Source organism: Lagopus muta, chromosome 5 (assembly GCF_023343835.1).
Source record: "Lagopus muta isolate bLagMut1 chromosome 5, bLagMut1 primary, whole genome shotgun sequence".
Lineage (NCBI taxonomy): Eukaryota > Metazoa > Chordata > Aves > Galliformes > Phasianidae > Lagopus > Lagopus muta.
Window position 1 is genome coordinate 56,559,055 of NC_064437.1, and position 24,496 is coordinate 56,583,550.

General features: G+C 44.1%; 1 protein-coding gene across 5 annotated transcripts in view; it reads left to right on the forward strand.

Moving 5' to 3' along the window:
* The window catches only part of RBM20 (RNA binding motif protein 20), a 93,810-nt gene that overhangs the window by 56,015 nt on the left and 13,299 nt on the right, over nucleotides 1-24,496 (forward strand). For 3 of the 5 annotated variants that reach the window (XM_048944212.1, XM_048944209.1, XM_048944214.1), the window contains exons 2-9: nucleotides 10,650-11,760; nucleotides 13,444-13,505; nucleotides 13,661-13,752; nucleotides 14,078-14,175; nucleotides 18,387-18,530; nucleotides 19,166-19,297; nucleotides 21,044-21,123; nucleotides 21,805-22,483. In XM_048944212.1, the coding sequence (XP_048800169.1) occupies nucleotides 10,650-11,760; nucleotides 13,444-13,505; nucleotides 13,661-13,752; nucleotides 14,078-14,175; nucleotides 18,387-18,530; nucleotides 19,166-19,297; nucleotides 21,044-21,123; nucleotides 21,805-22,483 (2,398 nt within the window). The remainder of the gene's footprint in view (nucleotides 1-10,649; nucleotides 11,761-13,443; nucleotides 13,506-13,660; nucleotides 13,753-14,077; nucleotides 14,176-18,386; nucleotides 18,531-19,165; nucleotides 19,298-21,043; nucleotides 21,124-21,804; nucleotides 22,484-24,496) is intronic. The other 2 variants (XM_048944210.1, XM_048944211.1) reach the window with 2 other exon arrangements.

The following is a 24,496-nucleotide window of genomic DNA, read 5'->3' on the forward strand; positions in this document are numbered from 1 at the left end:
TGCAAGACTTGGTCTTAAAAAGCTTGAGAAGCATGAGTTGTGCGGGTTCAGCGCTGCCATTGCTTTGCTTCAGTCACTGCAGAGCACAGGCACAGCTCCGCATTCGTGCGTGTCTGGGGCACTGGATTAATGCTGGGCAATGGATTTCCTTTCCTGAATTTATGTTGATTGTCTCTGTGATACTGGTGTAGCAAGAACATTATCACAAACACTGCCGCAGTCTTCCTCCAGCTACCCTTGGGTGGCAGGAAGCCTCCAGCCTCTTAGTGGTTAAAACATGAAGTATTGAGTGAAATTGTTATAATTTTATCTGGGTAATGCTCGTTGCCTTCCAGAGCAAGGGCTCGTTCTGTGTCAGTCCATCCCTCCCTGTCTTTCAGTCTTCGTTAGCGTGGCTCATGTTTTCCACAGCTCGCCTAATTAGGCTGTGACCCTGTCCCCCATAGGATCCCATGGAATTACACTGTGCAAAAGTGGGATTTTGGTGCTGATATGTGAAGAGACTGGGACCATATGGCATAAACATCAAGTGATATTGTTCGCCATCCGCATTTGCTGCGTGTAATGCAACAAGAATGGCTCCCGGCGGCCACGTGACCGCCTTCCACTCCTTCATTTGGGCTGGGTTGCCTTGCCTTTTTTTTTTTTTTTTTTCTTTTTTTTTTTTTTTTTCCTCCTCGTTCCTAAAGTTGTGACTTTGTGGAAGGAAGCTCGTAAATAGCCGGCGTGCAGACAGCAGGTAGAATGTCAATGGGATGTTACGGGGAGGCATGTGCGTAACGCAGACATCGGCGCCCGGCCCCGCTTCCTGCTCACCCGCTCGCGGCTGCCCGCAGCCCTACATGTTGCAGAAAGGTAAGACTGTGCGGCACCCCAAAACGCTCCCAGCTCCAGCAGCGACGCCTGCTATGAGTGAGAGCTCTTGATCATCTTAAAAATTTGATTTTAAGGCACGGCAGTTTCCGTAGCAAAGTGAAACAGGCGTGCGGCTGCTGCCCTGGTCGTGACAGCTAACTTGGATTTCAACTCAATGATCCGATCTGTTTTCTACAGTAGCTTCTTATACGGCTTTGCTTTTTCTAATACTGGGGCTCTGACACTTTAAGAGGCATTCCATACCTAATTGTATCCTATCGATTTTCCATGGTTAACCACCCTGTAATAAGCTTCAAAATCTCTGCGAGGAGACCAGGAGCAGAATTATAGTGATGTTATTTACAACCAATGGGCAGAGAGTTATTTCTGAAAGTTAAAAGGGGTCAAAACACCAAAATATTTCAAGGGTTGAGTTTGGAAATGTGTTCATTAGCCTGTGAATAAGGTTCCTTAGAGCGGAAAGAAGGAAAGAATCGGAACCGTGTTATTAATGGTATTATTAATGGTTTTATGTATTTTAATGGCTTTATATAGATATCTTTAATAAGAAATATTAATAATTGATTAGTACGCTAAGACACATTTTTATTTTCTGAAATAAAACATGGGACACAAGGAAGGAAATTTTAATGAAAATCAGCACTTCTTTGGTGTGTTTTGTTTTTAAGCCAGCAGTGATCACAGCTTTCATGGACATCTTCACCCGGAAACAAAACTGAACCTGAGTCTGAGGGTTATGAAATTAAAAGATAATGGGTAGCACACGCTGTAATGTAGACTATGCAAGGCAGCAGGATGAATTAAAACCCGATTTGCCTTAGTCCTACACGTACAGATCACTGCTCTGAGCAAGGCATGTGCATTATGGTAAAAAAAAGAAAACAGAAAAAAAGGAGCAAGCAAAAATGTATGGAAATAATGCACTGCTGAGCAAGAGAGCAGTGGCTGCCTATCTGCACCGACACTTTGGTCAGCAGGGCTGGACAAATAGCCAGCTGAATGGAGAGGACGAGTTAATACCTTCACACTTTTTCTGTCTTCTCAGCTGCCGCATGTGCTGCTCTGAAACCTGATAGTTTTCATCAAAAAATGATTCTTATTTTCCTTCTTAGTGTACTAATCAATTTTACCATGTAGCGCTTGGGACACATTAAATGTCAGTTACTGCTAAGTAATGCTGAAGGCAGGCAAAAAGGGAGAATAAAGCAAGTGACATTACTTAATGTAAATCCCAATTTTGTTTCCTTTGCGGGAAGCTCTTTTGGTCCCCACTCAAAGTTTGGGCTCTGGCCTGTTTTATGTTCTGTTGCAGAGGGCTGTGATTGAGTGGCAGTTTATTATTCAAGACAATAAATTTAACTTTTCAAAGCCAAAGGGCTCCAGCAGCTCTGGCACGGGCTGCATCCTGCCAGGAGGGACGCGCTCAGGTCAGGTTCATACCAACTGTTGTGTTTTAATATAAGGCAAATAAATAAAACCTTCCACATGTCTTTCAAGGTTCTTGTTGAAATTTCTCTAGCACAGAAATGTGGATGTGTTGAAGAAAAAGCGAGTGATGTCCATAGTAAAACCGATAGTGAAAGCTCCTAGGCCAAAATGTGCTGCGTATTCCTCGCATGTAACAGTATGAATATTATGGCCTAGTATTAAAGTCTGGTTTCAAAGGCCTCAAGAAAAAAAGAACATTTTTCTTCGGTGTTTTGTGTTTAAATTAAATATAACTGAAAAGAGATGTGAGAACAGTGCTCTTGCTGCACGGAGATCGGTAAGGCTTTGCAGCCTGCTTGGTTCCAGCTGGGTGAGGTCTGCGTCGCCCGACCCGCACGCTCCTTTCCGACGTGCCCAGTGACACATGCCATGTAACAGCTCTCAGAGGAGGCGGTGATATCGATTAATTACAAAATGATGACTTAGTTAATTACGTTCCTGATGACTTCCAGTCACAGGCAGTGCTTCTCAGCTGGCCCAGGGTGCGAGGAGAGGAGCTCAGATGCGCGCGTGGCTTCTGCCGCCTGCACTGCTAGCATTGGGAGCGCCCACCAGTGCTCTCCTCGAGGAATAATTTACTAACACAGTATTTCATTGAACTTCTGAAATATGTCATTGGAGTTAATAGTGCGAGATGAATGGATAAAACAGGTAATTTATAACATTGTTTTTTCCCACAAATGACAGTCCTTTTCCCCGAGCACAAATGAAACTACGTAGAAATAAAAAGTCGTTCTTAGAACTTCAGCGTTTTGCAGCTGTATGTCATTTTCCTGCCTACAAACCGAAGGTATTACTTCTGTAAAAGGGCTTTTATATTGTCTTCTATTACTGTGAAATAGGCTTTATTCAGATGAGGCATTATCTGTCTACCACGGTACGCTTTCTACTTTCAACATACAAATGGAGACTGCTGTGCTTCCAAGCACTGCGAGATAGCGAGACGCTCAGAATCGTCATTTCTGTAGTGGTAAACAATGCTATGTGGAAAACACATTGGCAGAAAGTGTGTCGAGATACTACTGTAATATCTTTTCTAGGAACTACTATATGTCAAGAACTATCTTCCAGTTTGGCATTTGTCCTTGTGTAAAAAAACCTTTGAAGGGTTTCTGACTTTAATTATATTAGCTTATTTTGTTTTTAGGTTGCATTTTCCTTTTTTCCCTTTGATTATGATGAGTTTTTCACGTCATTTCTGCGGTTTGCAGGGCTGGCTAGGAGCACTGAGCTGCAGCAGAGCTGTTGCCCCTAGCTCAGGCGCTTCTGCTGGGGCTGCTCACACAGATACCAGGCTCTGCCTTTGCCATAATGCCTGTCCCAACCTCCCTGCTTTCCCTATGGCTTTACATTGCCACCTTTTCTCTTGGGGTTGTTGTTTTTTTTTTTTGTTTTGTTTTGGTTTGTTTGTTTTTTTCCCACTCTCTGACCCTTGGTCTCTAGCAAGCCCCAGGCTCTGCTCGTCTCTTCCCTTGGGCATGGCACAAGTGCTGGTGCAGCAATGTTATGGGGACCCTTAGAACCCCTCCTTATGGGAGCACAGCTGAGAGCATCTATCTGGCCCGAGGACCTTGCTCTATCGGGTGATTTGGAGCTCTGATCTGGTGCTGAGGCTATTTCTGGCAATTTTTAGTGCACATTTAAAATATTAAAATTTTTTAATATGTTCCTTTAAGTTCAGTAAACAAAGAACTATTTCCTTGGGAAGCATTTGCGAATAGATGGCTGCAGTACAGCTACATGAATTTGTCTGGCAATGTACAGGAGTTTAAAATACAAAGCAGTGCTGCTGTATGTGCGCTGATCCTTAGAGACCTTGACATGTCATCAGAACCAAACAGCACTTAAATGTTCTGGAACAGGACATTTAAACAGCAACTTCAGCAGCTTCCGAAAATCATTCCTTGTAACCTTGGGTTCATGTGGTGCATTTGCTGGTTACGTCCTTTATTTGAAAACAGTTGAACTTTGCTTAATTAAATATTTACGGAGACATGCATTGCAGGAGGGAAAGCAGAAAGAAGTGTAATAAACAGTCTGGGCTTCCATGCCAATAAGAAATGTATTTCCATTGTAAAAAATATACTGAAAAACAGTATAAAGTAACAGGGAGGGGAAGTGCAAAGACTGCTACAAAATTCAAGGATATCTGATTCTTCTAATGGTGCAAGTGAGAATTGCTGTCTATGGCATTGGCTTGGGCATTTGGAAGTGGCTAAGCCAATAAAAACATGTTTTGTTTTCTTTTCATTAACATTTGTAAGTGTGTTTTAATCAAAATATCTCTGCCAAAACCACAGGAATCGATAGTAAGAAATCTCACTGTGGATTGATCTAGCCTTTCACTCTCACAGCTCTAAATAAGACAGAACAGTATTTTTATTATTGTTGCTGTTGTTTTAGATTTGTTTTTAATAGAAAAGAGTGTGGTCTCTTCAGCACACAAGCAGATTTGCAAGGTGGAGGAGATGTCTTTAGAGTAATAGTGTTCAGAGGAAATATGGGAAGGTGCATCATCATTCCCTTCTTGGGAAGAATTTTTGACACTTTCATTGATGACTTGGGTAAAAAAAGCACCCATTAGATCTACAGCTAGTGCCAAGAGGTGAGGATTTACAAGTGCTTTGGAGGCAGCATAGGAATCCAGAGTAATCCTGACAAATCGGATCTGGCATAACCTGGATGCAGTATTGATGAGGGCAACGTGAAATGGTGACAAAAAATCCATTGGATGATCAAAAATGGAAGGGTCTGAGCCAGCCATTCCCATGGAAAGTCAGAGCAGCATGGTGTGAGGGATTCTTCCCAACCGATGTCTCTGGTTTGCAGGGGGGCAGCAGCTTCAGGAAAGGGGTTGGGTTGCGCTGCTGAGAAGGAAAGCACTTGAGCATTGCAAACAAATGCAATATGTGAGACGTGCAGAAAAATGAGGTTGGAGAAATCCCAGCAAGGCAGGTTCCTAAGAGCAGATTAAATGAGTACGTCAGGAGTCACCGAGTTCAGCTTGATGCCACCTCGGAGTTACTCCAGCCGTCCTCCTAGCATCACTTCCAGCTTTGTGTCCGTGATCGCCGTTGTTATCTGAGAGGTAGCTGCTGTGTTTGCCCCCAGGTCTTGTTGTTTTGCCAGTAAAACTGATTTTTCTGCATATAAACAAAGGCAAATATTGTTTTGTGTGCAAGTTTCAAATGAGCACAAAGGACTCTTGGTAGGAGTCAGGCATTTAATTCCCATCACCTTCATAAACCTTGAGCATAGCAGCTCTGCGAAAACATTTTACATTTCATCTTCCAGCTAACTGTTGGATTGGGTGTTTGTCCACATAATAGAGTTTTCTATTGCCAAAAATATGCAAAACTCTCTTGGCAAAGTACATGTATACTTTGGCTGGAGTTTTACTCAGTCCCTCAGTAGTATAATAGAGGGCTTTAAACATCGTTACTTGGGATAAGAGCGGTTTTACTTGCAGCTTATAAACATATTAAAGTGGCTTAAGGCTTTTAGTGCTCCTCATCATTAGCTGAACTTGCTCTGAAATATGATCTTTTTTCTTCTTTTTTTGATCAGTTCTAACCAAAACTCAGCCAAAAAATAAGTTCTGCTGCAGATGGTGGCAGAGCTCAAACGATGAAAGCGGAGGGCTGTCCCCTTCTCAGCAGACTTCCTCATCTTTTCTGACCAGGAAGGTCATTTCACTGCAAACCAAAGGAAATATTTCTTGTGGAGATGCAGAGAAAGAAAACAGTCATTTGTTAACAGCCAGCTGCAATCTGTAGCACAGGAAAAGGGTTGTGGCCATTTTTAACCAGTGCAGCAGCCTTCATTGGGCTGTAAGTGCTGCTCTTGTTCAACAAGCAAAAATGTAAAACCCGTATTCTTAATGAGATCAGCAAAACAACACGACGTAAAACATCGTTATAGTAATTATTTATTCTGATTACTAACGTATGCTTTTGAGATGGCTGAGCTTGGTGTTTTCTTCTACCAGCGTGTGAAATGCAGCTTTGCAGTCCCATTGAATTCAGGCAGCCAAATTCTGTCCTGGGGTACAAACACAGGCTCTCCCTGCGGTGCTGACAAAGAGTGCATTTTTTTATTTGAGGGTGGTTGTACCCATAGTGTCTTTTCAGCTTCATCTACATAGAATGTGATTTGTTTATCTTCAGTTTTTTTGTTTCACTTTTAGTGCAGCAGCAATTGCTCTGGATGAGTTTCGAGAAGGCAGTCCTGTGCTGCTTGAATAAATGATGCATTACAAGGAAGGGATATTCACGCTTCTGCATAACAGTGTGTTGTTGCTTTTGTGCTCGGATAATCAGAAAATGGTTCTCTTTGCTGAGTTCAAGGGTACCGAATTAAAAATTGTAAGTTTTCTGTTAGGAAAATTGATTCAGAAACACTTTAAATGGATGGAAAGCAGCATGTTGTTGCAGGTGGTCAGAAATGTAATATGGGTTATTGAAGAGCAGTCGTACGTCTGGCTTCCTTAGATGTCTTTGGATCCTTGGCTACTTCAATTCTGAAATAAGCACAGTAGTACGAAGGCCTTGGGAAAAGTACATATTACAAAACATTTTGTAGTGAAAATAATAACAAATTTCTTTCGGAGATTTTGACTACTCAGTATAGCTATACATAAAGGCAGAAGGGTTGTGGGGCAAGGGATACAATATCTTAGAAGTTGTGCAAGATTCACAGCAGTGAATTAATCTGTTTTGGAAGACTTCAAATTAATCCCCTATTCAGCACTTCAAATACTTCTGGATAGGAATAATTTCTGAATAAGAAGCTGAGATCACAACTTCAGTAGTTTTGTTTGGTGATTTTTTTTTAATATAATTTATTTCCTAGTTCTCAGAGGTGCCCAGCAGCCTGAATTTTGTCACTTGGGAATGATGCTCTGGCTGGTTGGCCTGTTGCGATCGATGTGTTCTGGGCTCAGCCTTTCATTGCTCTCGCAGACGGTTTTACTCCAATAATCCAGCGGTCTGGATGCTTTACCTCCGACCCTGTGTGCTGCTCAGTGCTCTTGGATGCTAAAAGCATAATAAGGATTATGAGGGTAGCAGATGGGTAGAATTGATTGATAGCAATACGGCCTTGCCAGTGCTTGCAATTTCATTATGACTTTTGCAGCAGATGATGCACATCTTCAACTCCCAGCTCCCAGAGCTGGGCAGGGACTCAGTTGGTGCGGGGCTTTCGGTTAACAAAGGGAACCGCTTCAGTTAACCTTTTACATTGCTGACCTCACCAAGAGGAACGTTTTGCAAGCAGGATAGAGCTGACTTTGTCCACTGCAGGCTTAGTGAGGAGTGAGGCTGTATAGCAGCATCTCCCACCCTGAGCAGCCAGGGGCTGCGTGTCAGTAATGTGAGGACGAGCCAGGGTGGGAGCTGTGTGTGTACAAGAGACAAATGGCCCCACGAAATGCCGAAGCCAAACACCATCTTCACATTGGGTTTGCAGTTTTCAGTGAGTTAGTAAAACTGCAGTGGGATGATTTGCCAAGTGGTGTTATTGAGTGTGTAAATTCAATGATTCTATAACAGAAAGAGGAGAAGAAATCTTAAAAGCTGTGCGTGGCAGTCCTGCACGCCTCTTACAGCCTGTATTTTGTAACGTAACAGAAATCCTTCAATTTGGGCGCTGCTCTAAGAGATGCTCTATACACAACTGTCTTCCTGACCTCTCATCTGCACGTTTGCTTTTCCCACTGCCCCACAAGCATGTCCTTCCTTCTTTGGCTTGATCAGATGCTAAAATATTCTGTTTCTGCTGTGGGAGGATAAAGTGTGCAACTGAAGTACCCTGGAAATCTGGAAATGCAAACCAGACAGCTGAAGCCAGGGCCATTCCCAAAACTAGGAGTGCATGGGAATGACCCTTCTTGCTAATTCCGTCCCTCTGTGAGAGGCTGGGGGGGCTGCAGCTTCTCCTTTCAACATTAGTTTTCTCCCAGGTGAGGTAGCTCCTGACAGCCCCCAGCTGCCCACCACCAGCCTGCGGAGTTGGGCAGAAGCTTGTAAGCCAGGGTACTCTGGAAGTGACTGTGCATGCTGGGGTCAGACAAAGTACAAGCTGTGCAGCAAGTCTGGGGGAGCTCAGGGGCTTGCAGGAGTATTGGATTGGATTCACAGGGAGGGACCATGCCCACATCCAGCAGGCAGCCAACAGAGCGGGGATGTGCAGGCTGCCCCACGGGCTTGCAGCACAGCACAATTAGGTTGCTGGGAACAGCAGTCCTCTGCAGCTTCTGAGCCTGAAAGCATTACATGCTGTCTGTCAACTTTTTTTATTTTAGGGCCACCAGGCAGTTCATATTTGCATGCTCTGTAAAGCTTTTAAAAACAGTTTTGCAGCTTGCTTAACGTACAGAACTTAGAAGCAGCTATAAAATTAAACAGTAGCTGTGAGCGCGGTGAGTCCTGTGCGGTGCAGATGATGGTGGCACAGTACGGGGTCACTCTGCATTCCCAGGCAGTGACAGCAGTGTGCATGCTGTGCTGATGTGGGATCCTCTGCTTGCTAAGCCCCTTGCACTCCATGGGGCTTCTGAGCAGCTTTGAGGGGCCCTCAGCACCCTGCGTGCTGGGATTCCCTCTTGTTTTGGCTATAGTTCCACCCCAACTTTCATCTGCGGTCAGATTTATAGGAAACCTTACTATAAATGTGATTCAGAGGTAGGGATGGAAGCCATGCAGGAAAACAAAAGGCACCTCAGTGCAGAAGCATGCTGGTGTCAGCTTGTGCTGACAGCGAGTCTCGTCATTACATAACGATGCACTTATCCAAATGGCATTTTGTATTTTTGGAGACAGATGTGCCTTGCAGTTGCTGGTGGAAGTGAAATGTTAAACACGAAACCCATTCATTTTCTCTTAGTCATACTTTGGATTTAAGCAGATGTTTTCCTAATTTGTGGTTTTCAAATGTAGCATGCTGACAAGACATTTATCATTAGCTACAACTTCATCCATGCAGTTGAGCAAATTGGCTGATTATTAACAGTGAGCGCTGCACGGCGGTTGATGTGTAGCCCCTGCTGCTTTGAAAGGCCTAAATCAAAACTCTAAATGCAGTTTTACAATATAAATTAATTGAGTTTTGGACTGCATCCCTTCTACTCGGTGCTATCTGCTCTCATTTTCAGGGCCAGCAGCCGTCTGTAACGTGTTGAGTTGTTGTACCATCTGTGAGCAAAGGCTCCTGTGGGTGGAAGAAGTGATGGCTAACATTTTTCTGATGGGGGCATGAAAATGGCTGCTGGTATCCAGCATGACATGCAGAAAGAGCACGGCCGTGGGATGGTGTATGTACACACGCACCAGGCTGGCTCTGCCATTGGTGATGCTGGATGTAGAAGGATGCAGGGGGCAGGAAAAGCAGGGTGAGCACAGTATTGCCTGATATTTTCCTTTATAACATTTCACTTGCTTATATAGATTTGTTAGACTTAACAAATTTAGGATTTTTTTCCCCCCATTTAATGTTTGCAGTGTTTCATATGATGAGAGCGGCGGTTGTGGTGTGAGCAGAGATCTCCCAAAGGTGCTTTCCAATGCCAGGACCCGCCATACACCTCGATGTGTCATCTCTTATATTCTTAGTTTTGGAATTCAAGCAGGCAATTAGTTTCTGTGTATTTACCCCACATGTTAGACTTAATGGAGAACACTCAATACACCTGTAATTTCTAGATAGTATAAAGACCCCAATTTTCAGCAGCTTACGCTGCAGAAATTTTGCTTTACGTTCCAGTTGTGAAGTTCTTACCAGGTTGATTTTACAATTCCATCTGATGTCCCTTTCCTCACTTCCTCCTGCTCTGTAAGAAAAGGTGGTGCTGGTCCCACCAAACGTAACGTAACAGCACAGCGTGTGCCAGAGCAGGAAGGGCAAAGGTTGCATAGAACAATGGAAAAACAAAGATTTGCTCTTGTGTTGCCTCTTCTCCTGGTCTGCTGTATGAGTATGAATTATATGGGAGCTTGAAGGCTGAAGGCTTGATCCAGGGGGTCTGTGAGGGATGAAATGAGAATTTTCAAGAGAGGCCTTTGATGCGCTTGTCTCCCTCATAACTTTTTGATTGAAAATGGTATAGCAGCAGAGTTTTAAGCGAAGGTGTTGGATTATGACTGCGTTGCTGACCACCACCTTGTTCCCTCTGTGTTTAGACGAGTAAATTATCACATTGATGGCTTGTCTCATGCTGGGCTGTAGCAGGAGGTGAGCGCAGTCAGATTTTGAGTGAATTCAGCTAACCCGATCCCGATCCTTTGCAGCGCTGCCAAGCTCCTGGAGAAGAGCCCGTTCTCCGTCAGTGCCCCGAGCCCCCTGCTCCCCTCTCCGGCCAGCCTGCAGCTGGCCCAGCTCCAGGCACAGCTCACACTGCACAGGCTGAAGTTGGCTCAGACCGCCGTCACCAACAACCCGGCTGCCGCCACAGTCCTCAACCAGGTGCTCTCCAAAGTGGCCATGTCCCAGCCGCTCTTCAACCAGCTGAGGCACCCCTCCGTGATGGGTGCTTCTCCGGGACACTCTGCAGGTGGCCCTCCGCCAGGGCCTGCCATTGCTAGCACAAGGTTCTCCTCTGGCGGCATCGCCTTTCCCGCACAGAGCGCAGGGGGCAGCCTGGGGCCCATGCAGGCCCAGGCCCCCAACGCCATCGTCATGAGTCCCTTTGGAGGCGTCATGGCTCCCACCTCCAGCCAGCAGCCCGTGGTCGTTGGACTCAACAAGGTGGGCCCCTCCGCCACTGCCGCCGCTGGGGGCTTTTATGAGTACAGCAAGCAAAATGTCAGCGCCCCACAGGGCTACGCCTCGGAAGGGGATCAGCCCGGCTTCCCTTCGGCAGTTGGGGCTCGCTACGAGGGGCCCTTTGGCCCCGCCGGCCCACTGAAGCACGACTCTCCAGCAGGGTTCCAGAAAGATGCCTATGGGGCAGCGCCTGCCTTCTCCGGCGACCCACACAGCGGTGCTCATCCAAAAGGAGATCCCAGCCCCATCTTACATGGCACAGGTACAAGCAACCAGTGGGAAAATATCCCCAATTTCTCCAGCCAAAACAAGTCTGACCTCCTGCCCAGTGACAGCATGTGGCCATCAGCAAGCCAGCAGCCGTATGAAATAAGAAACGAGTTGTACAACCCTGAAGAACCGACACCTGACACAAAGTTTAGCACGGCCGCTGCCCCGGCATTCGGCAGGCTCAACAATAGCAAGCAGAGCTTCGGCAGCCCCCGGCTGAGGCAGAATGAGGAGCTGAGCACCGGCGCGCCCGACCTGCCCATGAGGTCACTGCAGCCCCACGAGCTGAACGACCTTCATGGTGTGGCTCCCCTCCACTTCCCTCATGTCTGCTCCCTCTGTGACAAGAAGATCTTTGATCTGAAGGTGAGTGATTTCAATGCGCCCAGGTGCATCTGTGGTGTTCAAAGGGGTTTCCCTGTCGGTCAGTTGATTTATCTGTCTGCCTGTCCTAGCATAGTCTGTCAGCCAGGTCAGCCTCTATCACAGAGAGAAACACAGTTTCGTAGGGCTTGTAGCACTGTAAATCTCTTCTGTGGAAACTGCTGGGGTTTCAAGATCTGTTTTTGTTCCGCATTGCGCTGTGAAAATGTGGAGAGCAGTGTGTGTGCGCAGCAATCTGCTGCTGGGAGGCTGTGGTCCTGGTGTGAGAAATGCCAGACCCAGGCACGTGTCACTCCCTTCTCTGATGGGGGTGAATCAGGGGGAGGAGGAGCTCGAACCTGATCCGCCCTCCTCCAGCCAGTATTGTAATTGCACATCTGCAGTTTCATTTGGCTGTCTCTGTTTCTGATCCCAAAGCCTTCCTGATAGAAGCTTTGTGGAAAGTCGCTTGAACAAAATAGCACTTTTCCATAAAATGACTTTGATAATTTCTTTGTTGGGATGTCCTCCATCTTCCAGTAACTCAAAGAAAAGAATTAGAACTCATTGTCCTAGTGGCTTTGGCCTGGAAGAAAGATGCTACCCAGCATCTAAGGGGTGCAGACCAGGCTCCCAGATCTTATCTGTTGTGGGCCCTAACAGCTTTTCTTGACCACATTCATACTGTCAAAAGACCCTGAAATTCAAAATCAGCCTTGAGCAGAAACTTGCCTGTTGTACAGAGATCCTGTGTTGCAAGATCATGGTATATAAGTCAGCTCTGGAGAAAGCCACTGCCATCCACAGGCCTTGCCTGGGGTTGTTCTGCCCTCAAGGTGAGCTCTGTCCCACTGGTCCTTGTGGCCTTTTCCATCACATTGCAGGACCAGCACCTCACTGCAAAGGCATGTGTTTTCATGCCAGTGGTGGCCTGACAAAAATATTGCAACAGCATGAGTGTACAAAGGAAGGTAGCCAGCAACTGAAATAATGCCTGATACATACATGCCCTGTGGCTTTGGGAGATTTGAATGTATTTGCTCTTTCATGTTTCCCTTTTATTCTTTGAGCAGCTGCTTGCTAGAGGCTTTTCTATGGCTGCCGCAACTACAGGAGTGGTCTGAACTCACCCCCACCTCGGGCATGCTGGGCATGTGTGTTTTTCATTAAACATTTTATAAGAATGGTGTAATTGTAATTACAGTGAGCTTCAGTTGGTCTGTTTATTAGTATTTAATATACTGTCCTATTTGGCCCATAGAAATGTAAAAAGCTGAATGCACTTCTCTTACAAATGCATTTATCTACTGAAGTGAATGATCACTGCCTTTGCTGCCGTGTGTGATGAGCACCCTTGTTATGGACATGGCAGGAGCTGAGGATGCTCAGAGCCTTTCAGCATGAGCTTTTCCAAAAAAAATTACCTGATTTAATAGAAATAAACGTGTAGAATTTAAAAGCTAATACAGAGAAGCTATCTCTGTGTTATGTAACTGGTAACTGAGTCTACAAATAACAAATCAGTAAATGCTTTGGAGAAAAGTATGCTTGGCTCCAGTATCATGCAGTTAGATCTTCAGCATGAAGTACTAGCTTCAGAATAAGGTAAACTGAACAGAGAAACAGTCTTTCAGAAATTTGTCTTAGGCTTTTTCCTGTGCTCATCGTCTCTTTGTTTCAACATAGGACTGGGATCAGCACGTAAAGGGAACTCTTCACATCCAAAAATGTATGGCTTTTTCAGATAAGTAAGTATTATTTCAGAGATGCTTTTCCAATTGAATTTCTAATAAAGCATCCCTTACTTCAGTGGCTTTATACCAGGAATTTACAATCTAATAATTAGACTTTGATATTTACGACATGTCATGCATGCTCCTAAAGTTGTTTCTTTCTTTTCCAGCACTGGTATCCGGTGTGTGTTAAGTTCAGCAGATGGAACATTGCATTTATCACCAAATAATGCAGCAGTTTTCAATCCATCTAGTATTGAAGGTGAATGGTTGCATGTACAATAATTCAAAAGCTATTTTTAATGAAAGGGGATTTCAGTCTTTGGGCAGAACTGGGCATTTCAAATGGCATATGATACAGATTTCCAGGGAAAACAGTGCATTGTATGCAGTAAGACTAAAAAGGCAACCTGCCTTTCAAAATAGGAATTTATTTTTCTTTCCAACAAGTAGTTGTTTCCACAGTACAATGAAGCAATGGTGTTGAAATGATGAAATTAATTGTTACATAAATGGGGCATTGCTTACTGAGTCACGTTAGTAATATGAATCAAGATTTTCACAAAACTGTGTGGTCCATTATTTAGATTATCCACCAAATGTCGGCTCATCTTTTATCACTACGTCAGCAAGATCCTTTGGCCAGCCAGGTGCTACATTTCCTTCTCTTCCATCAGGGGTAAGAGTGAGTATTTAAGAAATTGGTTTCCTTGCAGAGATTCATGCAGAAACCTCTTCTACTTACTGGAATTAAAAATCTGTCATTTTAAGACTTCCTTTTAGGCAATGATGGGAACGCTCAGTCCATCATTTAAATTTACCTGCAGCTCCTTTATGCTTTTGATTTTGATCAAAACAAATGGAGATGGAGTTCTTTTGGTGTTTTTTTTTGTTTGTTTGTTTATTTGTTTTTTTTGTTTTTTTGGTTTTTTTTTTCTGTGCTGAGATTGTTTGCTTGTTAGAGGGATTTGAAGAGGCTGGCAGGTTGTTCTGTGTGTATCTCCCCCATATTCTGTGGCTTGCATTCTTGTATTGTGTGGCTTCCCCCCCATGTTCTGAGCCTTATTGAAGCAGGAAAATCAGCTGAAAAACTGGATTAAGTTCTACTTACTCTAAGTATTGATCCCAGTGAGAGGCCTGCATCTCTTCAGTTATTTATCTGTAGCAATCACTCTCTGCTGGGGGCCTCCTCCCAGGTAGCAGTGGTGGAAAGACAGTGGCTGCAGCTCCACTAATGCTTATTCACTTGGGCGTCTCAGTTCGATTAATTATACTGGACTGGCTTTTTCTTAGTTTATTTTCGTGTACTATTTATATCGCCTGCTGCCACTGGTAACCTTTCAACAAGTTTGCTTCAGTATACATAAACCTTCTGTGGTTTCAGTTTATTATCCTCCCAGTACTCCGGACAGGTTCCAGTTGTGTTCCTCTAGTGTGCACTTGAATTACCATCCCACTCAGCAAAAAATGTCATGCATAAAAAAATCTTACATTAAATATGGCTTTTAAACTGGGGAAACAAAGGCTTTTAAAAGAAGGGGAAAAAAGCAAGAAACTGCAAATCATATGCAAGCTATTATTAGAGTTGGAAACATTGAGGAGTAATGCTAGGTTGTTCATAGAATAGCAGCAGTAATCCGGGGGTTCAAGTTTTCACCTTGTTAGCTTTTATGTTCCACATCCTGATGTCGGCTCAGGCACTCCAGAAGGACAGGCTGAGCTGCGTCCCTGTGCCGCTCCAGTTCACACCGGCATTGCTTACAAAAACATCACCCAGATTTGTGTAATCCAATCAATTTTGTGCTGTGGGGTTTTGCTATGACAGGGGTTGTTGGAAGGGATTTTGCCTTCTGCCTGTCACAGACACCATGTGTGCAGGGCAGCAAAGAGCAGAGCTGCTTGTGATGGCTGCCTCCAAGGTCAAAGGTTGGAGTCGCGGCGGCTGTGGAGGAATGTTCCTTTTCATCATGTCTGTCAACCTCACAACAAATGAAATTACTGCTAATACCAGTATCGTTTCTCCTCAGAATCTGTCACTATTTGTCATCTAAGCTGCCTGCAGAAGTCCTTCTGAATGACCTGCGGTGCTAAGAGAGATAAAAGAACCAATAACTTTGGCTTTCCTGGACACTACAAATCCCCTTTTTCTTCAGAAGCTCAGGAGGTGGTCAGGGAGCTATATTCGAGGTGTTAAATTAGAGTTTACCAGCTGTCATTCCCCCCCGCAACCCAGGTGGTTTATAATTTATTACACCTTTGCACAGCAGTATTCACTTTCAGCTAAGCTGCTGCCATTTAACTGAGCAGTGGGAGATTATACTTGACCCTGCATGTAATCATAAACAAAGTGTTCAGATTTCTCGGAGAGCTTGATACATGCTCTCTGTCTGCAAATAACTCAGTCCTCCTTCTAAAGGTAAATAGAGCTCTGCGAGCCTTCCCTCAGACATGGAAAGCCACTGGCAGTGAAGGAATGGGACTGCTGGTTTCTTAGTATCTTTAGGGAAGAGTTATGAAAAGCTCAAGAAATGGATAAAGGATTTGAAAAGTAAGAGATCCCAAAAAAAAGGGGAGGAGAAAAAGATGCAATTAAAAATATCTTAGGTTGATGAAAGCATATGGCAAACTGCATGAGATGCCCTTCACTGTTATGCAGCAAATAATTCATTCAACCATTTATTTTTCAAACAAACTATTTTTCTAACAGTTGTCCAACTGTGCTGGTAGATCCCTGTAGACATTAAAGAAAGTTAACGTGAAGTCTTACTGAAAATCACATTCTGCTCTGGACACACCATGGCTCCTGAATGTGGATATAGAAGTTGTATATTCCTTTTCTGGCTGTGTTTTGCATTTAGTGAATGAATCCAATTTAACTTCAATCAGCTGACAAGGATATTGTCTGGTACAGCTCATCTGATCCCAGTATGAGTGTCTGACCACTTTTTAGTAGTGAATTATAGCAGATTTATGATGTGACATTTCAATTCAAGCCATTGCCAATTTTGGGGAGGTGGTAACGTCTTAGAGTCATCTGATTTAATGTACTGCTGAGTTCATGTCTGAGCCTGGGCCCTGGAGCCTAGAGAGGGAACAGCTGCCTTTCTAGTCCTATATGTGCTTAACACACCATCTCTTAACAGGTCTGACAAAACAAACAGAAGGTGCCAGGTGACATGAGGTGTTCTTGTGCTGTCAGGAAGGTTTCCTTTTTCCCTGCCAGCTGCATGTTGTGTTCTCCTGTTGTGTGCTACATGCTGCCTTGCCAGATGCACTCAGCCATCACTGCTTTTCTATTCAGGTGGAGCTGAGTCGCTCCCATCTTTCTCCAGGGTGAGGTTTTTGTTATTTTTCTGATAGAGAAAACACTTTCCTTTTGGACTGTGACACTTGTTTGATTTGCTTTATGCACCTGGGCAGTCTTTGTGAACTGAATAGCAGACTGCAGTGGGAGGCAGGCTCGTACTGCAGCAAAAACACACCAGCAGTTACGGGATAAAGTCTGGAGGGAAGGTAATGGGATGAAGGTGCAAATAAGATAACATTAGCTCTGTAACTTGTGAACTTGCTGACAAGCCAAACACTTGTGATGGCTCTGGTGAATTTGATCCCATGAGATTACATGATTTGCATCTTTCCTTGAATGGCACAATTTTAAGTGAAGGTAGAGTTACTTCTTCAATAAAACCCTAACAGCGGAAGTCATAAACAGGGAAGTATTCTGGGAAGACTTAATCCTGTGTGAGCAAGGTTTGCATGTCATTAGCTGAGGTAAATTATATTTCTCTCTCAGCATACTCTGATGTCTGTTTGCATGAGGAGGGCAGAGACTGCTTTCCACATCAGGGAGATGGGCAGCTCTTTGGGAACTGCCCCATACCCCAGAATAGACTTCCACCTTTGGGAAGTGACTGCTGCACCAACAGCATGTGCCTGTGCCAGTCTAGTTTGGGACCTCTGCCTCTCTGCATGCCCCTGTGGTCAGCATGCTCTCAAGAGAAATGTGTCTCTGACTACGTGGTGTTGCAAAGAGAGAGGAAAGCAGCAGGTATTTTAACCTCAGGTACAGCTGGGGTGTCCTCTTGCAGAATGAATGCTGTTTTTTGTACCCCTGGCCCAATCTGTTCCATGAGAGCATGAAGAGGGTTTAGATTCAATCCCTGCTATCCTGAACACCTCCATAGTCATTTAAACTGTTTTTTAACATCCATAAATCCTGCAGGGACTGCAGTGAACATCTGCTTGAAAATACTCTTCTGTATTCGTGAGTGTATGCATTGCTGGCAAAGTATTTGTTAAGGGTGTTTTACTCACTAATATGTGGTGCCCTCATGTGTGGGGAAGGCGCAAGGCCATCAGTGGGACAGGCAGATGCAAAAGGACAGAGTGAAGGCTGCGTGACTTGGCAGAAGAGCCTTGGAGCTGGCTGGTGTACCAGACAGATACCGTGCCTGCAGTGAGCTTACTGGCACCTCCCCATTGCAGAAACACCTCTGAGCACTGAGGGGTCTCCAAACTACCTCTGGTGCTGAGTGCCCAGCTCTCTGTTGGAACGTGCCAGGGCCCTGAAGTCCCTTACTCTCTTAGATTTGACATGGCAAGTTACCTTCTGCAGCCATATCACTATTCCTGTTTGAACTAGAGCATCTCTCCTAGTAATCCTCTCCTGGTAATCTAGGGATGGGGACTCCACTGCAAGCCACAGTTCAGTTAAAAATATGAATGGGAAAGAAAATTTTTAATCAGGATGTTTTTAATTGAGGATATTTGTCCTTAAAAGCAGGTGTGTAGAACAGATCATTTCAGTTTCTTTTTCTTTTGCAGAAAAGTAAGCTCTTATCTAGTGGTTGGAATATTTAAGATAAAACATGGTTTTGAGTTGGACTTTTTTTCCAGTTTCCCCAGAGGAAATCTACATTGGGTCGAGTTGTTCACATCTGCAACCTCCCCGAGGGAAGCTGCACAGAGAACGATGTCATTAACCTGGGCCTTCCGTTTGGGAAGGTCACCAACTATATCCTCATGAAATCCACTAATCAGGTATTGTGCTTTTGGAGCCACCAGTGTTGATGTAAGTAGGCAGAAAGGCATATTGAGATGCTCAGTGAGACAGTGCCCGTGCCTTTTAACCTGCATCACACTGTAGCAGAACTCTGTCTTCAGGGTTATGTCTACCAGTGGTGATAGGCATGGTAGACTGGAAAATCTCTCATGTATCCATGGCAGACAGTGCAGAGGGAAGTAGAATCCACGCCAGTGAGCAATGTTAACATTTCAAAATGCAGTCAGTACACAGTTTTGTTTTTCCCTTGAACAGTTAAACCATAGTTACATCAAGTGGCATTTTTCATGCAAGTAGAAATGCTAGTTAATATAGTTGTTTTATTAGTAGTAGTTCTTTGCTTTGTTCTGGCTGTTCACATTCTACTTCTCCTGTAGAAGCCCCAGTGAGGAAGTGAGAAAAGGGTGTTTTTTTGTATATCAGGAAAGATTGGATTCCAGTTATTTGTTTTTTTTAACCACCTACTAAAGCTGCACATCAGCTTTCATAGCTGGACTGTAACCATTATTTTTAGTTAACAAGAGGCTGAGCAACCACCTTAGTATCCCTATTTCTCTGATACTTTGTTTTGTAATGATGTAGTGGATTTTAAAGCTCTCCCCATCTGTGCTAGGCCTTTCTGGAAATGGCTTACAGTGAAGCAGCACAAGCCATGGTGCAGTACTACAAAGAAAAACCTGCTATGATAAATGATGACAAGTTACTTATTAGGATGTCTAAAAGATACAAGGAGTTGCAGCTGAAGGTAAGATCAGATTCCCGATAAGAATTCATGAGTTTCTATACCTCGTCCATGAGAATACATCTAAATGTCTTTCTGATTGCTGTTTTCTAGTTAATGTTTTAATACTGTGGGAAAAGAAATGAAGAAAGATAAACTAACAAATGTATGTTAATGATCTTTTATACTTAATTTTAATTCTTAGATGAGATCCCATTCTCTGGTTCTCTCATTGCACTACTTCAAAAATCCCTTCTAAGCTTCTTCTCCAGTAAGCTGCTTGGTTGAACTAAGGCTGACCTAAACAGCCCATGCTGCTCAGTTAAACAATGTGTAAGATAACACATGTCAGCAAAAATAAGGGAGTGCCATCCTTTTGGACAAGCATTGAGCCTAGGGCACTGCTTTTCTCTGCTTGCACACTCAGGACATAATACAGTCTGCGCTGAGCAGCGATGGCAGGACTAAGCATCATGCTGATTAGCTTTCCTTTCTTGACAGTGACCTAACCTATTATATATATATGTATGTATGTGTGTATGTATATACATATGTATGCACATGGAATCAGAACAGATCAATATTTGTTCTTCAGACTTCCTGTAGACTTTATCTGACACTTGTGATGTGGACATCTGAGTGATCTCCAAAAACCAGTACTCCTGAGAGCATATTTATGGCAGCTTCTGTTCTGCTGTATGCAATGCTAAAGGAATGGGCTTTCTGCATGTAGTCTTGGACTGGAACCAGCAGCGAAGAGCTGAGAAGCCTTATATTATCCCAACACAGCACAATAATTCTATAAAATAACTTCGTAGTGTTCCAAGTTAAGAGGCATTTTATGAGCATTAAGGGAAGACAAATAAGAGGAGACTTTAAGGAATTGCTACTTCATGAATCAGGGTATTCTTACCGTGGTACTGAGGCACTGCAGAGTAAGGTGGTTGAGACTGCACATCTTAACATGAAGGCTGAGCTGGGCTTACTCGGGAGAGTGGGATTTCAGGAAGATTTTCAGCAGTTCCATTGGCAGTTTCTCAGATCATGGAATTGGTTTTCTCTTCACGAGCAAAAACTCTTTCTCATTGTTAAAAACAAACAACTGAACAAAAGTACAGGGATATGAGAGGGGAACGTGCATGAGCTACCACTCTGAAGTGCTCTGAGTTCCTGCATGGTTACGTTGCTCAGTTGTGCATGCTCCATTTGGCTGATGGATTGCACACACTCCAGCCTGGAGTCCTGCATCTTTTGGAGGTGATCTTGGACCTCAAGTAATCAACAGTTCTTGCACTCATTTTTCTTGCACTTAGCTTTTCTGTAACTCCTATGTCTGAACATAGTCTTTTAGAGCCGTATTGTAGTATGGAGTTAAGGCAGCTCCTCCCTAGGGTAAGAAACAAAAGGCTGATGCATCTATTTAGTTCAAGTATTAGAAAAAGGGTTTGACTTCTGTCATCTTATATCCAGTTATATACTCTGCAGTGAGTGTGTATCAAGGAAGTACAAGCTGCTTTTTGAAGCCAAGTTTCCAGAAGCCAGTTATGAGCAGACAGTGCTGCAAGCAAATTTTCCATTTGTATCATTTTACTGCTTTGATCATGCTATTGAGATACCAGTTGCAGAAAAGACTATAACCAGAACACTGAAACCAAATATTTCTCATTAGTGTAATGAAAGGATGCATGCATGCTGTTTCTTAAAGGGCAAATCTTGTATAATGGCTTGGAGAGCAGTGCAGCATGCTAACAGTGTCCTTGTCTGATACAGAAACCAGGTAAGAACGTGGCTGCTATCATCCAGGACATCCACTCACAGAGGGAGAGGGACCTGCTGCGTGAGGCAGACAGGTAAAGTGTAATGAGCATAGTCTGTGTGCTTCCTTTGTGTATCTCATTGCCCCGCTGATGTTGGATTGCTTTCCAAATCACTGTAAAAAATGTAAGTTGGTACAATAGTAAGCGCAGAACCTATGTAATGAGTTCAGATGGAAAAACTGTACTTGTTAAGAAGACAAATGACCTCATTACTACTGATGATGATGACTCAGAAAACATGCCTGACACGTGAGGAACACACAAATGAAGCCATTTCCCTTTCCACCCTCCGTAGTGAAAAGCATAAAGGCTGGAGCTGTGGTAACACTGGAGAGGAGGAAATGTGTTTGGTATATTTCTGATTTGTCTGGCTTCATCAGTACTTTCTGGACCTCCCAGCAAAGCGGGAGAAGAATCAGAGCCTTAAAACATCTATTTTAAATTGTTTATCATTTTCACTTTTGTCTAGCTAACTAGAGCCTAGCTAATGCTAGGGTTACTGTAAGGGTATTAACATATACACTTTCAATGTTAAACATTGAGGAGACGTTTTTAAGAACAAATGAGTGTATTCCAGACAAATCTGTGCAGTGCATGTCTGTGACAAACCCTCAGGGGTGCAGGCACCAGCGTAGTGCCAGAGTGTTTGCAGTGCACAGGACCTCTCAGCAGCCCGCTGTTACAGCCAGTTACAGCTGTCTTTTCCCTCTGCAGCAGGTATGGCACAGAGAGGCCCCGCTCTCGCAGCCCCATAAGCCGTTCCTTGTCTCCCCGATCCCACACTCCCAGCTTTACCTCCTGCAGTTCACCCCGCAGCCCGATGGGGACCGGCAGGACTGACTGGGGAAATGGAAGAGAGTCGTGGGATCAGTCCCCATATTCTCGACGGGAAGAAGAAAGAGAAAGCAGAGAATGGCGAGAGAATGGGGATGAGAAGAGAGACAGGACTGACGTATGGGTGCACGAGAGGAAACATTATTCCCGACAGCTAGACAAATTTGACTTGGATGAACGGATTGAAGGAGGCAGAGGGCACAGAGAAAAATACGTAAGGAGTGGTTCTCCTGGCTCCCTCCACCCTTTGTCTGGCTACAAGAGCAGGGAAGATGACTATTACCGAAAAGCCTCTAAGTCAAAATCCGACAAATTTCAGAGGCAGGAGTTTTCTGGGAGATCCAAGAGGAAGGAAGAGGCAAAGTTCAGGGAACACAGGCATTCTTACAGTGAGGATGCTGTAAGGGAGGAGACGGCTGAACAGAAGCATAGCAAGGTCTCTGAGAGCTCCAGGCAGAAACAAAGCGATAAGAATAAAGTGAAGAAAGCTGAAAAAGACCAAGAAGATGCTGTTGCTGAAGGCAGTGATGTGAAGGAAACCAAACCTCCTGAGAATAAGGTAAATAGAGATCCCAAACTGTACTTAAGGAATAGGTAAATGCTGATGTAATATCTTTTCTGAAGTATTTTAGGTTAGTTGTTTTGGGGCATGGTGCTGGTAATAAGCAATGTTTTGCCATGATGGGGTTGGGCGATATATTCCTAGAGTAGATCCTGGGAGGTCACCTCGTCCAGGTCTTTGCCCAGACCTATGCAAATCTGTTACTTCATTCTAGTGTTAAGTACCTGAATATCATCTTTCACTGCCATGCGTAGACCTTTTGGGTAAACAGTGAGAGGGAGGGAAGAGACAACTGAAACAAAAATCAAATGTACATCTACTGTTTGCATGTGGGTTGCCTATGCAGAGGCAGTTGATCTGCTGTTCTGTCTTCCAAATCTGTGCTAAATCCTCCATGGCTGCTCCCTTTTCATTGTTACCTTCTTCTGCTGATAAGAATCAAGTTATCTAGGAATTAAGTTGTCCAGGAATTTTAGAGGGATGCACAATATATATAATTATGCTGCTATTGCTATAGGTTGTTATATTGCTAAAATGGGGAATGAACTTTCAATAAGGAACATTTTCTTTTGGTCAGCTCAGTAGGGCAATTGGTGTCTATTAAACGTGAGGTCATCTCAGCAGGGATAATTCACATTGCTCACTTCAGATGTGCTGGAGGAGTGTGTCTTCCCATGGTAGAACCACTGAATCAGCTCATCTGTGAAGTTATGGGATCTCTGTAGAAATTCTCCCAGTCAGTGAAGTGGTGGTGTTTGTGGGCTTAATTCTCCGCTAGGAAAGAGTGGACAGGAACAACAAATCAGGATACGGCATTTGTCCCAGTACAGCCCATGATTATATTCCCTCCCTACAGGATTATGATTATTGGCTTGTGACTGCCTTGCCTTCCCCAGCCCCTGAGTGCTACATGGCCTGCAACCACCCACCGGGATGCAGTGCAGGAGGCTGCAGAGCTGCCTCACTGACCAGGGGTCCATCTCTAACGAATGGCCTTTGTGCTGCTTGAGCAGTCTTTGTCTGGTTTTAATTGACCTCTGCATTTGTTCTTCTTGTGTGGGGGCAAGGTTGGAGGACATATCTGAGTTTGTAACTCAGCTAGCCTCTGTAATGGGCAGCAGCACTAGCTCATGCCATAGAAATGTGCTTCTGGAACCACCTTTTGTCATCTTTCTCCTGTTGCCCATATTTCACTGTGACAGATGGTTCCTTGGGAGATTTCTTTCACTTAAAGAAAGGTCAGGCAGCTTCCTGAATCATCAGTGTTGCACACCCCTCTGCATGTTTTCAAGGCATTTTAAGCTGGCTTGGTAAAAGGCACACCTCCCCAGGGGCTACTGCTAATAACATATTGTAAAGGGCAGAAATAGGTTTGTCTGCTCTTGAACTCATCACACTCATGCTCCACTCCTCTTCTAATAAGTGCCAGGTAATACTGTGGCTTTGTTCTTCCAAGGTATCAGCAGTGTAAGTAGTTACATTCTCAGCTGATCCTGCATCAATAAGCAAAGCATTTAATGTCTTCTGTAGAGTTTCAACACTGCTGGTCTCTTTACCATATCTGAGCCAAGAATAACGGACGTGGGTAAAGAGCAGGGGAATCACAGAATCACAGAATGGCCAGGGTTGGAAGGGACCTCAAGGATCATGAATCTCCAACCCCCCTGCCACATGCAGGGCCACCAACCTCCACGTTTAATGCTAAACCAGGCTGCCCAGGGCCCCATCCAACAAGGGAATGGAGGCTGGAAATTTTAATGAATTCAGATTCTTCTCCACCTGTCTTCTAGCCTCTCTTCTATCATCTCTGTGATATAAATTACAAGTCTTTAGTTTTGTTTCAATTTCTTTTTCATCATTATAATTTGTGCTGCTTTTCCAATGAAATCCAGTTTTCCACTTTTTTTTTGGGGGGGGGGGGGGGGGTCTTTTCCCACAGTCCAGTTGACTTGCATAATCGTTAGAAATAAAGAATGTGACCTTGTGAGTGACTTTGCTTCCCTAAACCCA